Here is a 19597-nt window from a genome sequence, read left to right as displayed (position 1 = left end):
TGTCCTCTAATATGGCCTCGGGCCGACCAAAGCCTTGTGAGTGGATTTGGTAGACAGAAACTGAAAGAAGCCCGTCGTATATCTCTCTCTATATAAACGGCAGTTTGTCTGTGCGTGTTTCTGTGTGTCTGTTTTCTCGTACCCTCACCCTGACCACGGCTTTCAACCGATTCTGATGAAACTTGACACACACATAGCCCAATGTCATAATTCAAAACTAACGCAGCGAAAATTTTGAAAAGTTCCCCCAGTTCTGAAAAAAATCGATAAATTCGACATGGGGTCGAGAATAAAAAAAAACAAACCACAGACTGTCTAGGGGACGCAACTCAACCTTTTATTACTCTCAAAAAAAAAATTTACCATCATTTTTTTTCCATTTTTTGGCTATTTTTTGGCTATAACTCTCTAAAAATGCTTTATAGTTATTTCCCTTACAAACCTGAGCAACGCCGGGCGATACTGCTAGTATGTATATATATATATGTGTGCGTGTATGTTTGTGTTTGTCCCCCTAGCATTGCTTGACAACCGATGCTGGTGTGTTTATGTCCCCGTCACTTAGCGGTTCAGCAAAAGAGACCGATAGAATAAGTACTGGGCTTACAAAGAATAAGTCCCAGGGTCGAGTTGCTCGATTAAAGGCGGTGCTCCAGCATGGCCGCAGTCAAATGACTGAAACAAGTAAAAGAGTAAAAGAGAGTAAGAGTAATCCCTCGCCATATCACGGTTCACCTATCACAGTTCACTTATCGTGGTTCACCTATCGTGGTTCACCTATTGTGGTTCACCTATCATAGTTCACGTATCACAGTTTATTATTTAAGCTTACATCGATTCCTCCATGGTGTCGTTTTGCATTTATAATAAAATAAATATATACAAATTATAAAAATAATTTTTAAAATATATGGTACAATAATGTTTCTACTTCACAGATTTTCACCTATTGCGGGGGGGGGGGGGGGTTGGAGCGTGACACCTACAATAGTTGAAGGATTGCTGTATATATACATACATTATTGTATACATATACAGACACAGACTAGCAGAATCGTTAACATGCTGGATGAAATGCTTAGTGACTGTTCTGGGTTCAAATTCCTCTGAGGTCGACTTTGCCTTTCATCCTTTTGGGATCGATAAATTAAGTACCAGTCACATAATGGGGTCAATGTGATTGACTATCCCCTCCCCACAAATTTCAGACTTTGTGTTTATAGAAGAAAAGATTATCAATAATATTAATACACCAAATTGTTCTTTTTGTATGTACGTACCTGTGGTGTGTATCACACTTACTTCAGAGAAGAAGTGAGTGGCAAAGTGAGAGAGGAGGAAAGTCAAGAAGTAAGAGGAAGAGTGAGAGAGAAAGAGAGAGAGTGAAAGAGACATTGAGTGGTGATGGCATTCATTTTGTGTTTTTAAATGTTTCAGAGAGGAAGTAAGAGAGAAAGAGAGTGAGAGAGAAAGAGAGAAAGAGACAGTGAGTGGTGACAGTGTTCGATTTGTGTTTTTAAATGTTTATCACATCGCAAGAAAAGTAGAAGCATAGATCGAAAGAAAAGTTGATAAATAGATGCATATACACATTGTTAAATTAAAAGTGAGAGAGAGAAGGGACACAGAGGAAATGAGAGAGAAAGAAAGTGAGAGAGACAGTAGATACATAGATCCAAAGAAAAGTTGATACATAAATAGACACACATTGTTAAATGAAAGACAAATAACTACAGCAAGTATTAGATGTCACTTTCACTTTTCATTACCACAAGTGGCTGAGTACTCCACAGAGATTCAGCCTCACACAGAATATGACAAGGCTGGCCCCTTTAAATTACAGCTACAACTCATTTCCGCACCACTAAACCAAGTGGGTTCTCTGCATATGTACAATGTATCGAAGGCTAAATAGTAATTCTGTTTACGTCTGCGTAACTGAGATATTTTGGTTGGATTATATAGTTATTGGTTTTACACTTCTTTCTATATTCTGTAACTGTCACAATATAAAAACATTTCTCATGGCACCAGCATACAATTTATAGATGCTTACTTTTTTATTTCATTTTTGGATTTGGTTTGCAAGATTCTTTATGTGAGTTCGTGTGTTGAAGCATTTTTTGTTGTGTCTGGGGAGAGTCATTCTCTTTTGGTGCCTTATATTTTAACACACTCACCAGTAAAATTTCCACTTATTTCTTCTTTATTTTTCTAAAATTTTCATTACATCTTGCAACCTTTTGAATTTTTCACAGGTCCAGGTAGTTATTATTTTTATTATTATTATTATTAATGTAGCAAACTGGCAGAATCATTAGCGTGCCAGACAAAATGTTCAGTGGCATTTCACCCAACTCTTTACATTATGAGTTCAAATCCCACTTCAGTCAACTTTGCCTTTCAACCTCTTGGGGGGGGGGCAATGAAATCAACTAGCTCTCTCCCTGAAAATTTCAAGCCTTGTGCCTATAGGAGAAAGGGTTACTAGTATTAAGAGGGAGTTAATAATGCAGTGAATCCAAATTTTTAATTAACTAAAGTTACATGTGTAAAAGAAAGAGAGAAAGAGAGAGAGAGAGAGAGAGAGAGAGAAAGATTAGTTTTAATGGTTAATTCTGAACATAAAATGCAAGGGAAATAACTGCTGTTAATTAACATCGTTTGATGAAATAATTTGTAAAAATACTTAAGCAAATAACGATTATTAAGATATCAAATGTTTCAAATAGTTTTTACCTGTAATACGGAAATAATAATGGAAGAAATGACGTGGTTGTAACTGCAAGGATATAACCACTGACGCAGTTGTTGCAGTAAGCAGTTAATGTATGCCGTCAGGGGACCAAGCTTCCTTCCAAGAACACTCTTCTCCACGCATGAAGACAATACCATTTTGACAGATTTGCTGAGGAACTGAGAAACCTGTTAAAAAATATAGAAAGCAATTGTCTGTGTGTGTGTGTGTATATATATTAGGTTTTCTCACATGAAATGCCGCATTTGAAAAAAGAAACATTAAAATTGTTTTTTAAGTTTTAAAATATATATTAGAAATATTGAATTTCTAAATGTCTCAACGAGACATGAGCGGTGGTGGAGCGATAGAGTGGTTGTATAAAGTCAACATAATGTGACAGTCCCATAAAGGGAATTATACCACCACTATATAGCCCTAGGAAGCATCGACGCTTCCTGTCAGCTTTGACACATTTCCTGTGTCCTTATATTTGCAAAGGGGAGGCAAGCACCCCCACCAGCTAGGACTAGCAAATCAAAATATGATCCTTGTTCATTTATGACCTTCATCCAACTTTCCTCTAAGTCATATATTCCATCTTCAAAGAATTTGTCATCTTTTACAATGATAAACTGTTTCAATGCTTCAATTACCTCTTCTTTATTTAAGAATGTTTTATTGCGTATAGCAAGCTCAAAGTATTCAAATATGTGATAATCAGTAGGAGAGATATCAGAAGAATAAAGAGGATGTGTCAAAATTGTTTTTTAGTTTGGTCAGTGTTTCATATTGTGCCTTGGTTAAGTTTGGAGTTATTTTCGATTCCTTCCTTAAGATGTTGGAGATAGACTGTTTCAGTCTGGATAGTTTCTAGTTGTGTTTTCGGTTGGTTGGGGGTGGGTGGAGTGGGTGGTCAAGTTGGTACATGGGAAATTTGCCGAGTGTGTTGTTCTTCTTTATCACTGATAGCCATTCGAGTTGGTAGGCTGTTTGACAAAAGTTAGCTTCCAGGTTGAATAAGATTTTCATGTTCAGCTGTTGACTCAAGATAAATTTAGGGCCCAGACTGAGAAGTTCTAGTTCTTCATGAGAGAGTGACCCACTCAAGTCTGTGACTAGGCATTTCGTTGTTGATGGTGTGCTGGAGTACTCGATGTCAGTGTTATCTCGCTCAGTGGACGTGTCCTGTTCATCTGTGTCGGTGCAATAGGCTGAGTTGTGGTGATAGAAATTTGAGTAATCTAAGAATTAAGGAAGCTATCCTCAGTACAAATACGGACCACGAAAGTGTGGCCCATCGATCCTTTCTGCTGCCGCCGCCAATGACAGCGATATAGATACACATACACACACACATACACATATCACTGCTTTGACTGGCTTCGGTGCCGTGGTTGTTGCCAGCCCCCTCTGGCCCCTGTGCCAGTGGCATGTAAAAAGCACCCACTACACTCTCACAGTGGTTGGCATTAGGAAGAGCATCCAACTGTAGAAACACTGCCAGATCAGACTGGAGCCTGGTGCGGCTTCATGGCTTCCCAGACCCCAGCTGAACCATCCAACCCATGCCAGCATGGAAAACGGACATTAAATGATGATGATTATGTATGTGTGTGTGTACATATATATATATATATAGGGAGAGTTTACGAAAAAACAAAAGATGAAGATAGGTGGTGTACAAAACAAACAGATGTATTAGTATAATGCTCAGGAATTGGAAAAGTCTTTTAAGTTTCGAGCCTATGCTCTTCTACAGAAAGGGACACAGAAAAAAACAAGGAGAGAAAAAAATGTGTGTAGTGGCTAACGATCTATCATATATGAAATTTCATATCCGAAAACTTCTTTATTTAAAAGTCTTCTCCAGCATAAAGAGCTGACTAACACACATTTTGACTGCAGCGAGTGTACATTGCTTTGTATGCAATTATGCATCCTAGTCATTACAATTTCATCAAGGTTCCCTCACTCACAATGTTTTCAAAGTGAACTGATTCAAACAAATGTCTTGTGTTGTGTTGGTATTCAGCTGAACGTAAGAATGTTTTATATTCAATGAAATTCTGGTCTTATTCTGGTCTTACCTCTGCTTTTCTTATAATTCAAAGCATCGTTTTAAAAAGGTTTTTTCAGATTTCTATTAATTGGAGCAGTTTCGTTTACATGTTGCTGTATGGAGTACATTATTTATTCAGAGGTATTCTACTTATATTGCGTTTATACCCTCAATTGATATTATTGTTATTATTATTATTAATATCAATAGTAGTATTATTAGCATAAATATTATTCATTATTATAATCATAACTAGCATAATTACTATAGATGGTGAGTTGTGTTTATTTAAATTATTTAAATGGTTATTTTCTCAAGTGTAGCCATCTTAGGGCCTGTTCGTGTCTGGTGTTTATAAGAGTAAATTTAAAATTGAAAATCTAGTACTCCCACACAAAGGTCACATTTATAATTGCCTATTCTATAAGGTTTTGCCTTACTCGTTATTACTCGTTATTTCCCAGCCAATCGAATATACTTTGTTACTATCCTTTAGTCCCCAAATTAGTTTAGATATGGAGACAAAATGAATACCACTAGTCTTAGTAAACTAAATTGGGTGCTGAGAAATATAAAGATTTTGCAGAGAACAACTGAGACTGGTGTAGATTATTGTTATCAGTCTCTTGCTTTTTTCTATCTTTTACCACTTCTACAGTTTAAATTTACATGATGTTCCTTTCAAATGTAGGGCATCTTGGAAGCAATGACCAAGACCTTTGGCATTATGTTGTGCTTGAGAAGAAGACCCATCAAGTTGAGCAAAACCTCAGTCGTGGGAGATACCGATGTCACACAAATGGCACCCATGCTAGTGGCACGTAAAACCACCCATTACACTCTCGGAGTGGTCGGTGTTACGAAGGGCATCCAGCTGTAGAAAACCATGCCAAATCAGACTGGAGCCTGGCATAGCCTTCCAGCATGCCAGCCCAGTCAAACCGTCTAACCCATGTCAGCATGGACAAAGGACGTTAAATGATGATGATAATGATGATGATAAATATTTTATGAAATAAAGTTAATTTTACCATTGAAGCAAGTATTTTGCATTGAGTAACCCAAATCTTGGAGAGTTCTTCCTGACAGTGACACAACCAGTTAACAACATGGGGTAGTTTACAACAATAGTTTTCTGGGGTTTCTAATGAAAGAAAATATTTCATGTCACAAATTGTTAAAATGAAAATTGACATGTACATACATCTCACCTGCATGCATCTAAGATACACATACAGTTAACATACATGCAAGTAACATATCCATCTTAAGCACGCATACACACACATACATTTAACATACACATATAACATAAATAACAATAAAATAAATACAATAACTCTGAGCACCTTTTCAAACTCCACCTGTCTAACACCGGTGGACATGTTTACAAAGACAGAAAACAGCACGGCTCCCATGACTTTCAGAAACATTTTTTCATGCTGAGAGTTGCTGAAGCATGGAACAAACTGCCGGTATCAGTTGTTAGTTGTCAGAGCACTGCATCCTTCAAAACTTCCATGCTTCTTGAGATTCACCAACACTGCACCTGATATTCTCCCCTCCATACACACACAAGCATGTATCTGACTGATACACTGTTCGCTTTCCAGACATTTGTACATTACTGCATATACTTTATACGCACTTTTTCACAAGTTGTGGTGCACCTGAGCACTGTATACAATAATTTCATTATTATTATTATTATTATATTATTATTATTATTATTATTATATAACACATACAAATCTAATACATTTAAAATACATACAACTAACATATACACACTTCTATAATTCACAAGGCCTATACATGTTTTGATTAAACCTAAAATGACTATAAGACACCTCAGATCATGAAATTATAATAAATCAATTGTATATCAAACATTAACTCCATACTCTGCTGGAATATATTTTTCTAAATAAATTTTAAATTAGAAGTAAAATAAATTCTGCTGAATTTAACATAAACAGATGGAGATGGGAAGAAACAGTTTAGGAGAGAAAAGTGAAAAGGTCTCTGATGGGCTCCAAGCCATTGGTCATTTTAACCCTTTCGTTACTGTATTTCTGTTGAGATACTCTGTTTCTTTCAATTACTTTAAATATAACAAAGAATTTAGTAAAATAACTTAGTTATCATTCAGCTAGTGTTAGGAATGTAAATTATGACAAGGGTTTGCTGGAAGATTTCAGTTCAGAATTTTTGAAAATAAGACATTTGTACTACAGAGCCAGAGCTGGTTTCAGCTGGGTTGGTATCAAAAGGGTTAACAGGTGAACATTTGTTTTTTAAGTGAAAAATTGTTTTATTTAACACCATACGATGATTTTTTTTGTTTGTGGAATTAAAATAATTTTGTAAATTCAATTGTTTTATTTAATTCCAGAAAATAAAATTGAAATATTCTTAATCAGAATTCAATTTAAAATGTTTGAAATTATTAAAGTTCATGTTTTAGTAATTTAATAAATTTTCCCTCTCTCTCTCTTGGCATGTATGTGATATGTCTCCAGATCTGGGTATTGAAACCATTTTAAAGCTAAACCATCTGAAAACACCCACACTAAAGTGTTTGTAATCAAATTAAAATCTTGATCAAAATCTCATTTTGGTATGGAAGATTTTGCAAGAATTCAGCAGGTTGACAACAACAATATACCAATATTTTCATCTAGTTTCAGCTCACGAGCTGTGGCCATGCTAGGGCACTGCCATTTAAGAGAGAAAGTTGTGGCGAAAGAGTCAGCAGAAGCTCACCATTACTTTCTGCCAGAGCCGCGTGGAGCTTAAGTGTTTCGCTCATAAACACACACATCGCCCGAGATTCAAGATTCGAACTTGTGATCCCTCGACAGCGAGTTCGCTGCTCTAACCATTAGGCCATGTGCCTCCACTTATATATAACATTACAGATAATTTGCACAACTCCCTAAAATTTGGCTTATATGAAACCTTTCTTGAAATACAGACTACTAATTAGTTAAATGTCAAGGAGTTTGATGATAACTATATGATTGGTAGTGTAGGTGAAAAGATATTAAATGATATACATAATAAAGTTCACATTGAATAAAAGTGTCATGTAATAAGAGAAAAAGACATCTAATGGCAGATGTTAATGACTCCCCCAAAAATGGACATAATTTCAAAAATTTAAGTATTAATTTCACAGGAAATTTAATATTTAAGTTTAACCCTTTAGTGTTTAAACCGGCTATATCTGGCCTAAATATTCTACTCATTTTATGCTCAGACTGGCCAGAACCAGTATCTCACACCTACCCTGCAATGTCATTCTAAAAATAAACAATTACATCTTTCAAATCTTGAAGCTACAAGATAATACCAGATTGATTTTTAAATATGTAAATGAATAAGGATTACTTTTGACATATTAATTTGAACAGTAAAGGGTTAATGGGAAAATCTGATCTTTGTAAGCAGGGAGTGTAATAACTGTGGACATGTTTCACTGTTAGTGGATCTCACCAGGAAAGCATAAATGTCTGTTGAATAGTTTTATGAGTTTTAAGAATAAGAAAAACAACTGAATATATAGAAATCAATAAGGAAATATTTTACCAGAATTTAAAGAGATTTTTATTTTCTTCACATGGAAGATACGTGTAAGAGATTCACAATATACTGACATCAACTTCACCAGCATTGACAGATTGTTTAACCGGACACATAACTGAAAAAGAAAAGCCATTATCATTATAATTATTAATAATAAATCTCTGAACGAGGTATAAACAGTAGCTGCACGACATCATGAAGTATATTTTCCACCTAAATGTGGCTAACCCTTAAGGGTTGATGCTACTGTAGCTTGTAGTCCCAGGAAGACATCTCCTCCAGCTGGCTATTGACACACTATCTGTGCCCTATCAGTATTTGCAAAGGGAAGTCATCGTTCCCATCTCCAGCCTGACGTGATACACACGGACCCAGGTTTCTGGATATATCATTCTCATTCCAACCATAGAAGTTCCAAGACAATAATGGTTTGTAAAGCTGCTCAGAATTACTCTATTTGAAGGCATCCTGCAAAATTGCTGTTTCATTCCACCAAACAGATAATTGGAATGGTGATTTTGTTACAATTCTATCTCTTATTTGGAAGATAAAATTCCTTAACCATATTTTATCTTTTATTTGGAAGATAAAATTCCTTAACCATTTCCTAACCACATTTCAGTGGGTAGCCACTGCCTTTCTTTCAATTACTTTTGAAAATAATGAAGAATTTAGAAAATTAATTATATTTAGCTGGTGTTTGAAACCTAAATTAATATGAAATTTTGATGGAAGGTTTCAATCTAGATCAATGGTTCCCAACCTGGGGTCTTCGGACTCCTGGCGGTGCGCAAAGGTAGTACTGGGGCAGGGGGTGGGGAGTCTGTGAATTAAATTCAAAATCTCATATATATATATCTACTACATATATGGGAAATTCTATCTGTGGATATGTTTGTGGAGTTGTTAGCTAAGTCCTCCTACATCGTTTTATCGATTTTGATGAAACTTTCTCTTTTAAAATGAATGATCTAGATCAGTGGTTCCCATCAGTGAGTAGAACTCATGTTTGGAAACCTCATGGCATACTCAGATTGTTGAAAAAAAAAATCGATAATAGGTCCCCTGGAATGGATCCTTATATATAGCCAAGGGAAATAACCCAGTCATCTTCCTAAATTATTTGGTGTAAATGAAATTGAGTATGCTTATTTCTTAGTATGTTGGGTAACTAATTTCATATTATTACACAACTGAAAATGTTGATATTTTGATTGTGAGTGCTAGAATGGTCTTGAATATGTTTTAATTCCAGCTCCAAGCTACAGTTATGGAGAAAATTTTAGTAATTGTTAATAATTGTTGGGCCTAAAATTCTGCTACAAATGTAATTCTGTGGAGACGGTCACATATATGAAGAATATAAAAAGTTACCTGTTTAGAATAACGATCTTTTACTACCATTTCAATCAAGTGTTGTATTTCTGTGAGGATTTTCTCTCTGGTTTCAACCTACATTTTAAGAAATATTAAATTATTGAGAAATTGTTTTATTCAAGCAGTATTTAAAACACTTATGACAGCCTAAGTGTGACCACCCGCAGATCTTCGTGAAGATTTAGAAACCTTCCGATGAAATTATGAAACTATCTTTAAAGTGATTCTTGCATCTACCAACATCATGTGAGGAGCACCTGTGCCGGTGCCATGTAAAAAGCACCCAGTACACTCTGTAAAGTGGCTGGCATTAGGGAGGGCATCCAGCTGTAGAAACCCTGCCAAGCAGATAATTGGAGTCTGGTGCAGCCCTGCTGGCCTAGGCATCACATGTCAAACCATCCAAGCCATGTGCCAGCATGGGAAATGGATGTTAAATGATGATGATGATTCTTCATCTACTGAAAAGAAATTCTCATGCCACTTGACCAAAGCCATCTTTGGTTTAGAAGGAATGTTCAGCAGAGTTTATGAGAAGAATTTCTGGAGAGAACCAGGTCAAAGACAAGTTTAATTGTATTTAATCCTGATTTAATTGCATTCAATATTTTTGTCAGTTTAGCTTATTAGACCCTTCCCTTTAAATTAAGACTGACTCCCCTCCTAACACTGACACCTCCCTAGAGTCTTCCAGATTGTGTTCTCACACATTTCTGTGCATCTGAGGTTATTGAATTTCAAAAAAGATTTAGAAAAATTGTTCATTGCAATTATTGATGTCTAGGATATGTTCTTTTCATTGGGCAAACAAAATCCCTTCACAGCTGAAGAAAGTCTCTGAAACATTGTTACCATTACCCTCTCCAATTATTTACCATTCCACTTAATAACAGTATCTCTTCGATTATTAACTTAAAATTCAGAAACCCAAGTCTATTCAAAGAACTGATTCATTGACAAAGTTGTTAATAAGGATTTTATGTAATAAGGATTTTGTTTACATAAGAAGGGATCCAGTTAAGTAATGAAGGTTTAAATTATGTAATAAGCTTGTTGAGAATTAATTGAAGAAATTGACAGCTAATTTATGAAAACAAAATTAATAAACTTACTTTTTTTGTAAAATAGAATGATGAGAACTGTTGGTATAGAAGTGAATTTTTCGTTTCAAAATTCTTGAAAAGTTGGTCAGAATCTCTCAAAATTGTGTCACTTGGAATCTGAAATGAAGAATATAGATTTCATGCAGATTTCAGCCTTCAAATAATGTTGAGAAATATTATCCATGCCAGCTGCTTACAGCGACCGAAGCATAGTCATATTCTTCACAAAATTAAATTTTTTAGAAATTGCAATTTCTTTTGGGTTGTTAATGTAATCTTTGTGGAGGCCCGCAGCTTAGTGGTTAGGGTGTCAGCATCATGATCGTAAGATTGTGGTTTCGATTCCTGGACCGCACGATGCGTTGTGTCCTTGAGCAAAACACTTCACTTCATGTTGCTCCAGTCCACTCAGATGGCAAAAATGAGTAACGCTGCGATGGACTGGGAAACAAATACACCATAGAAACTGGGCCCATGAGCCTGGCTAGGCTTTAAAAAGGGCACATTTATTTATTTTTTTAAATGTAATCTTTAGAAATGAAAATGTTTTAATTACCTTCCTTATATTTCAACCAATCAGATCTCCAGTCATCTACCAACCAATCAAAACTGTGTAGATGTAAATATCTTATCTTTTACTTGTTTCAGTCATTAGACTGTGGCCATGCTGGAGCACCACCTTGAATTTTTAGTCAAATGAATCGACCCCAGTAATTATTTTTTAATCCTGGTACTTATTCTATCGGTGTCTTTTGCCATACTGCTAAGTTATGGGGATGTAAACACACCCACACCAGTAGTCAAGTGGTGATGGGGATACAAACACAGACACACACACACACGTCATCATCATCATCATCATCATCGTTTAACGTCCATTTTCCATGCTAGCATGGGTTCAACAGTTCGACCGGGGTCTGGGAAGCCAGGAGGCTGCACCAGGCTCCAGTCTGGTCTGGCAGTGCTTCTACAGCTGGAAGCCCTTCCTAATGCCAACCACTCCGTGAGTGTAGTGGGCGCTTTTTACATGCCACCGGCACAGGTGCCAGGGGAGGCTGGCAACGGCCACGATCAGTTGGTGGTTTTCATGTGCCACCGATACGGAAGCCAGTCAAGGCGGCGCTGGTATCAGCTCAGCACTGGCATCGGCCTCAGTGCTGGCATATATATATATATATATTATATATATATATATATATATACACGATGGTCTTCTTTCAGTTTCTATCTACCAAATCCACTCACGAGGCTTTGGTCAGCCCGAGGCTATAGTAGAAGACACTTGCCCAAGGTGCCAAACAGTGGGACTGAACCCAGAACCATGTGCTTCTATTTTATTTCTAATTTTGATCTTAGTATCACAAAATGGTGAGAGATGGTGGCGTTATTAGTATGCCAGGCAAAGTGCTTAGTGGCATTTCATCTATCTTTACATTCTAAGTTCAAATTCCACTAAAATCTAGTTTGCCTTTCGTCTTTTCAGGGTCAACAAAATAAGAAGCCCATTGAAATTGACTTACCCCGCCCCCAAAACTGCTGGCCTTGTGCTAAAATTTGAAACCAGTATCTTAAAATGTTCTTAACAACAAGTTGTGTCGTTTATATCATGAAGGACACAATCTATTGCTTTTAAGATTTATTAATTAATTCAGAGTTTTGCTAATCCATACAAAAATGGTAACTTTCAACTTTGTCTAAATGGAAAATAAACAGAATTCTTGTTTCAATACAAGAATGGTTTCAAATAGGTGCCTGGAATTATTCAGTTCTTATTAAGCAGTCTGCAAAATACCAATTTCACTCAATAAACTTTGTCAGCACAACATTTTCCAATAGCAGAACTGTTCCTGATACCACACAACTGGTACATCATCAACCCCCAAAACCATGAAAGGCAAAGTTGACCTCAACAGAATTTGAACTTAGAACATAAAGACAAAATTCTGTAAGCATTTTGCCCAGTGTGTTAATAATTCTGCAAGCTTTTGCTGGCTTCAAAAGACAATAATACAAAATACATTCACAATTAGCAAAATTTCAATGAGAAAGATAAACTTACTTTCATTCCAGCTTTTGGATTTTCTTTCAAAAAATTGACTGCATCTATTTTTAACAGACTCCGAGCATAATTAACAATCAAAAGTATTCCAAACTGTAATATTAAATTGAATGACTTTCAGAATTGATGTTAATGAGTATTAACAACAGAAAATATATTGACAATAACAGTAAACATAATGAGAATAAGACTTTGAGAACTTGAAGCAATTTCCTAGAATAACCGGTAAGGTTTCAAATGATACTCTAAGCACCACATTTAAATATCATGGTTCAACAGATGATTTTATTCCCTTATTTTTTGGTTTCATTTATAACGGTGATCGGGTACCATTTTATAAGGGTGTTTTATCTTATTTATATATTTTATTTCTTGAGTAGCAATCTATATTATAAACCCATCACTTATAACTTAATGATATGTGTTATCACTATACATAAATCTTAACTCAAGCTACATAAATGCCATAGTGAAATATATATCAAGATGCTTAACGGACATGTTGAATGTGCATGTATGTTGAAGATAAGTTTGTGTTCTTTTTCACCACTATAAAAAACAGTTTCATAGTTGTAGGAATAAATTTCATTAACAGATTGAAAAAAATGAAGAAAGAGAAAATATTTACTTCATTGGTTTATTTATGTACATTTAATATTTACAATACATTTAGAAGAAGAGCAATTTGTCACAGAGAGTTAATAAATTTTATACTAGCTAATTCTTTCATACTAAACTATCAGACTTTACACAACTATTCAAATAAGTCTTGTTGGATTTAAGTAATAGGCATGGCATAAAAATAGCCAATATCTCAAAGGAGTGAGTGCCATGGAGTCTATTGACAACCAACGATCACTGATCAATTTCCCAAAAATCAGGGGTTTTTTAACTGCTCATACCTGAATTCTAAGAACTGTATTTCGTGAAAGAATTCTCTTTGACAAAAGTTAGGAATTCAAATAGGGGCAGTAATTTTAACCAATGGGAGACCAACAATTATACTTGTTCGGGCAACATGACCATTACATCATATTACCACCTTTTACGACTTGCTACACATCCATTGGACTGTGACCATGCTGGGGCACTGTCTTGAAGGCTTTAGTCAAGTAAATCAACCCAAGTAATTATTTTAAGTATTCTGTTGGTCTCTTCTTGATAAACTGCTAAGTTAAAGGAAGATACACAAAACAGTGGGACAGTATCTGTTGTGGTGTCCACTCTGTTTTCACCCACTTCAACAACCCCACCTGGTCCTTGACTAGTAGAGTCTACTCTATTGCCAGCACCCAGACTAAGTCTCCAGTCTTTCTCTCCAAAATCTTGGAAGTTCTGCAAAGAATCATGGCCACTGCCCTTTTTCCTTATTAAACCATAAATAAACTGTATTAAGATCATCACAATGCAAGATGCAAAAAACTGAAAAAATTACTTACTTCCAGAAAAGTATTGTACAAATCCATGGTTCCAGAGTTCATCCAAGACTTGCTACATGATGAGAGAGAGGTACAGAGTCTTTGATGCCAGTATTTTCCAAGATGAAGAAATCTATTTAGTTGAGTAATAATATCAATAACAGAACTGGACATGGGTAAAAACACAGCAAATTGTTCTTCTTTGGGAAGTGAAGCATAATCGGCAGCAAAACATAACTGAATCCGACTTTTCTGGGTTGAAGAATCTGCATTTGTATAAGTTGATTTGGCAGTAGAATGGTTGCATTTGTGGGAGGGTGTTTGGTGATATGCTTCTGTTTAAAAAAAATGAATAGAAAAGATGAGCAAAAATATGAACAAGGAAGAGCAAAAGTAGAGACACTGTTACCCCAAGACCAGAACAGAATGTCCAGCTTTGCTTCATAAGGACCAGCAGAACTCAATGGTCATACCCACACGTGTACACAACCCCTGTCTCTGGCCAGAAACTGCTCTCCTTCTAGAGATATCCTCCGCATATCCGTTCCCTTCAATATCTCGACAAAGAAACAGGCTGTTCAAATGTCCTGCTTCTTGACCCCAATGTCATTTCTCCTTCTTTCTGGTCCTGATGTTACTCTCCCACCCTTGATTCTGGTCCCAATGTCTCCCTCCATGCCTCCACACAACTTCATTATATATTATTAAAAAAAAACTGTTATATATTTCATATATATATTCTTTATCTATTTAATATATCTTTGATATATTTAATATATTAATGATGAAATGTTATTGCATATACTGTATGCTGCTGCCACCACCACCACCACCACAGTTAGCAGCAGCAGCAGCAGCCATTTACCATATGACTTCTGTGTTGGCATGGATTAAAAGAGTCATTGTGGTGCAAGTAATTCCTTGTTGGGAACTGCTGCTTCCATAGAATGGTGTTTGTATGTGTCATTTGGTTTTGGTCCCTACAACTGGAAGCCCTTCCTATAGCCAACCACTTTACAGAGTAATTTTTCATGACACTAATACTAGTGTCATGAATAAAGGGGCTTCAGAACTCTATGCATTCTCATTTGCCAACTACTTTACAGGGTGTCCTGGGTATATTTTTGGGGTACCATCACTGATATATAGTTTCATCGCTTTATACACACACACACACACACACACATTTAGCTCCCCAACGTAAAAACAGAAACAAGAAAATTGTACAGTTTAATCCAATTTTTCTCAGAGAATATAGAACATAAAGACCTGTAATAAAAATTTTGTTCAAGGTTCCTGTCTTTGTATATACATATCTGTATATACATCTCTCTGTATGTATATATATATATATATATCTGTATATACATCTCTCTGTATATACATCTCTCTGTGTATACATCTCTCTGTATATATATATCTCTCTCTCTGTATATACATCTCTATATATACATCTCTCTGTATACACATCTCTTTGTATATATATATCTTTGTATATACATTTCTGTATATACATCTTTCTGTATATGTATATATATATATATATCTGTATATACATCTCTTTGCTCTGCATGCACTGAACAATAAAAATATATTAAAAAAAAAGGAAATATTTAAAAAGTGAATCACCTTCTTCATCTGAAGGAGTTGCTTTACTCTGCAGGAACTGTTTCCAGACTTGGTTACTCTCTTTGACTAATTCATCTTCACTAGATGAAGAAGAAACAGATATCACACTATTTGTGGTCGAATGTTCATCGGTTGAGTCTGATATTGAAATCTTATCCAAAACTAACCTGGGCAGACTAGATTCCATCTTAAAAGCTAGATGTAAAGAACTTGCAGATATTTGGTTATAAGAAGAATTAGATCTACAACAATTTCTGATAACAGCTTCTTTACATAATCTCTGGAATGTTTCATCTTTGTCTTCTTGTTTCTGCTTGGATTTTAGAATCAGTTCCATCTCTTTCTAAACAACGGAAATATTTAAGAAGGAAAATTAAACATGGCAACACAAATGTCTACAATATAAATATTTTATTGAAATTTTATTGAAAAATTAGCCAATGTGCAGTGCTGTGGGATTGAACCCAGAACTATCTGATGGTAAAGCAAACTTCATCACCACACAGCCATTTACATAGTAATTTAGAATTAATTGCAATTTTTGAAGGAACTTGGAAGAAATAAGTAAAACTAAGCAACAGATGGCATCACTCACCTGCGACATAAGCAAAGAGTTTGTTGGCATCATTGAAAGTAAAGGGTGAGTTTTGGAGTTTGCCAAAGAGATTACTTCAGCATTGCTGACCACTGAGCTGAGGACATGCTTCCAACCCATCAACTGAGGAACACAGCTTTTGCCACACATTTCATTGCTTTTCTCAACAACAGAAAATAATTCAGGTTTAAACTGAAAGTAAACAAATGTTTAACAATTTATTTCCAAGAAAGGTTTATGAACGTCATCGTCATCGTTGCCACCTCCGCCACGTCCACTTTTCCATAGGTCAGTCAAGTCTGCTCCATCGCAGTAATTCACCATTTGTTGCTATCCTTCTTTCACCTCCTTCACAAGATTCACTTTCCTGAGACCCACCTTCACCATATTTCCCCCTGCTCATATTCTTCATCTGCCAGTCCCTTCCACTTGGATTTCTCGGTTCTTCCTTACCCATTTATCATACTTCACATGCAACATGTCCAGACCAGCAAAGTCTCCTCTCTTGCAATTACATCTGACTTTGTTTGTTTGTTTGTCTGTTTGTCAGTTTGCCTGGCTACATATATATTTGTACATACGTATATATGAATGCATGTATGTACGTATGTATGTATGTATATATTACTCTTTTTACTCTTTTACTTGTTTCAGTCATTTGACTGCGGCCATGCTGAAGCACCGCCTTTAATCGAGCAACTCAACCCCGGGACTTATTCTTTTGTAAGCCCAGTACTTATTCTATCGGTCTCTTTTGCCGAACCGCTAAGTAACGGGGACATAAACACACCAGCATCGGTTGTCAAGCAATGCTAGGGGACAAACACAGACACACAAACACACACACGCATATATATATATACATATATACGACGGGCTTCTTTCAGTTTCCGTCTACCAAATCCACTCACAAGGCTTTGGTCGGCCCGAGGCTATAGTAGAAGACACTTGCCCAAGGTGCCACGCAGTGGGACTGAACCCGGAACCATGTGGTTGGTAGACAAGCTACTTACCACACAGCCAAAAATCGGCATTCTTTCAATATAACTCGACAAAATCAAAACATTTCACTTCGGGTATTTCCGTGGGAGCAAATGACAGTCCGATTCTGTTTTCTGCTTTGAAATTTGCGGATGTTACATACAAACATGAAACAGGTAAGAACAAATATGTAAGGCAATTTTTTCTTCAAATTTAAAATGAGACATTACTGGCATAATTTCGTTATATCTATTACTCCACAACCCACGGAAATACTCGAAGTGAAATGTTTTGATTTTGTCAAGTTATATCGAAAGAGTGCCATAAAAACTAACGAGAAAAGTGATTTAATGTCATCCAATTTGTTTAAATTAATTAACATTGTCTTCAAATCATTTCCTGCCCCCATCTGATATAAAACCTCACAAGACAGAGTCAACGTTTTATGAAATATAAAAATAAGGATAAAATAGACATTTGATAGTCTTTACAAAAGGAGAGAAATGTTTTGTACCTGATCAAGTGTTAAAGATTTTTCAGTAATTTTACAAAGAGTCTGGTAGGTTTCTTTCACTTTTTCTATCACAGATGGCATCAACATTACCTTCCAAATATTTAAACTATAAAATTAAAAAAAAAAGAATAATTACAAAAACAAAACAAAAACAACAGAAACAATGAAGTTTTAATTACTCAGGAATAAAATTTTTGAAGAAGCTATTTGTAAGATTTCATTTTTGCATTTGGACCCTTCCACCCATGCCAACATGGATTGTGGTCATTAAACCGATGATGATCATGGTGGTGGTGGTGGTGTTGATGATGATTTCAAGATTCTTGATGTAAAGTAAACTTGTGTGTGTTGAAACATTCTTCGGCATCTCAGGAGGGAGGGTCAGCATGCCAATCATAAACACCTCACTGATCTGGTTTTTTTAAAACAATTTTAGATTTGATATTGTAATTATTTCACTTCTTCTTTTGCAGTGATTACTCTGAAGAAACCCTTAAATTGTTGCTTAATGATTAGGAATAGCAGCCAAGCTACCCTTAAAAGCACACTTTACTAAAGGACATGCTAAATAATGATTTGATGGCCACAGCTGGAATATTCTCATCATTTTGATAAGGGCTGCAGCTAAAAGCACCTAAAGATCAGGAAGTGCACTTCCTTTGTCTGCATCAACTTGTTTCACTTTTCATCTCAACCCACCACTCTTCCTGCATCACCACTTCCCCCATCCACCTCTTCCCATTTTGCATCTCCTCTTCTCGCTTCGACCTTCATTGTTTTCCACAACCCATCTTGCATCAACGCAACTAAATTCTTTGTTGTTTTTGAAATTAACTGAAACACTGGCACTTGTACTGGTGGCACGTGACAAAAACATTCGAGCGAGATCGTTGCCAGTGCCACTGGACTAGCTCCTGTGCAGGTGGCACATAAAAAGCACCATTTGAGCGTGGCCGTTGCCAGTATCACATGACAGGCTCCTGTGCCAGTGGCATGTAAAAAGCACCCACTACACTCTCAGAGTGATTGGCATTAGGAAGGGCATCCAGCTGTAGAAACTCTGCCAGATCAAGATTGGAGTCTGGTGCAGCCATCTGGTTCACCAGACCTGAGTCAAATTGTCCAACCCATGCTAGCATGGAAAGTGGACGTTAAATGATGATGATGATGAAAGGCAGAACATTTCAATAGGAATCTGGTAATGAAAAGGTTAAAGGATTACTTTTCTGACAAACTTGTACCCCAGCAGGAATCCAAATGGTAGATATGTTCGACCAGATGATATAAATCCACTTTTTCTGCCTAGAAAACAAAACATCATAAGTTTGAAATGAAATACAATATCCATGGATGTACAATATTATATATACCGAAAATCCTCGAGTATAATACACAGGGGATGATTTTTAGGGGGCCGTACCTCTGAACTTGAGTCAAGGAGGTCTATATAACATCCTTGGTTTGTAAAAATGTATACGGTAACATACTTTATTATTATTGTATATATAACAATGTAAACATGTGGCTTTTTTTG

General features: G+C 36.1%; 1 protein-coding gene across 3 annotated transcripts in view; it reads right to left on the bottom strand.

Moving 5' to 3' along the window:
- Positions 1–19597, bottom strand: part of LOC115219036 — a 72075-nt gene that overhangs the window by 12258 nt on the left and 40220 nt on the right. Inside the window, exons 17-28 of one of the 3 annotated variants that reach the window (XM_036508701.1) lie at positions 19286–19365; positions 18064–18169; positions 16569–16760; positions 16141–16316; positions 15974–16053; positions 14366–14679; positions 12927–13019; positions 10877–10984; positions 9762–9839; positions 8391–8502; positions 5831–5943; positions 2740–2925 (exon numbers count right to left, since the gene is read on the bottom strand). In XM_036508701.1, coding sequence (XP_036364594.1) covers positions 2740–2925; positions 5831–5943; positions 8391–8502; positions 9762–9839; positions 10877–10984; positions 12927–13019; positions 14366–14679; positions 15974–16053; positions 16141–16316; positions 16569–16760; positions 18064–18169; positions 19286–19365 — 1638 coding nt within the window. Of the gene's footprint in view, positions 1–2739; positions 2926–5830; positions 5944–8390; positions 8503–9761; positions 9840–10876; positions 10985–12926; positions 13020–14365; positions 14680–15973; positions 16317–16568; positions 16761–18063; positions 18170–19285; positions 19366–19597 lie in introns of all 3 variants that reach the window. The other 2 variants (XM_029789082.2, XM_036508702.1) reach the window with 2 other exon arrangements.

This window comes from Octopus sinensis, linkage group LG14, assembly GCF_006345805.1.
Source record: "Octopus sinensis linkage group LG14, ASM634580v1, whole genome shotgun sequence".
Classification (NCBI taxonomy): domain Eukaryota; kingdom Metazoa; phylum Mollusca; class Cephalopoda; order Octopoda; family Octopodidae; genus Octopus; species Octopus sinensis.
Note: the sequence above shows the minus strand (reverse complement) of the source record. Positions and strands in the feature narration are given on the sequence as shown.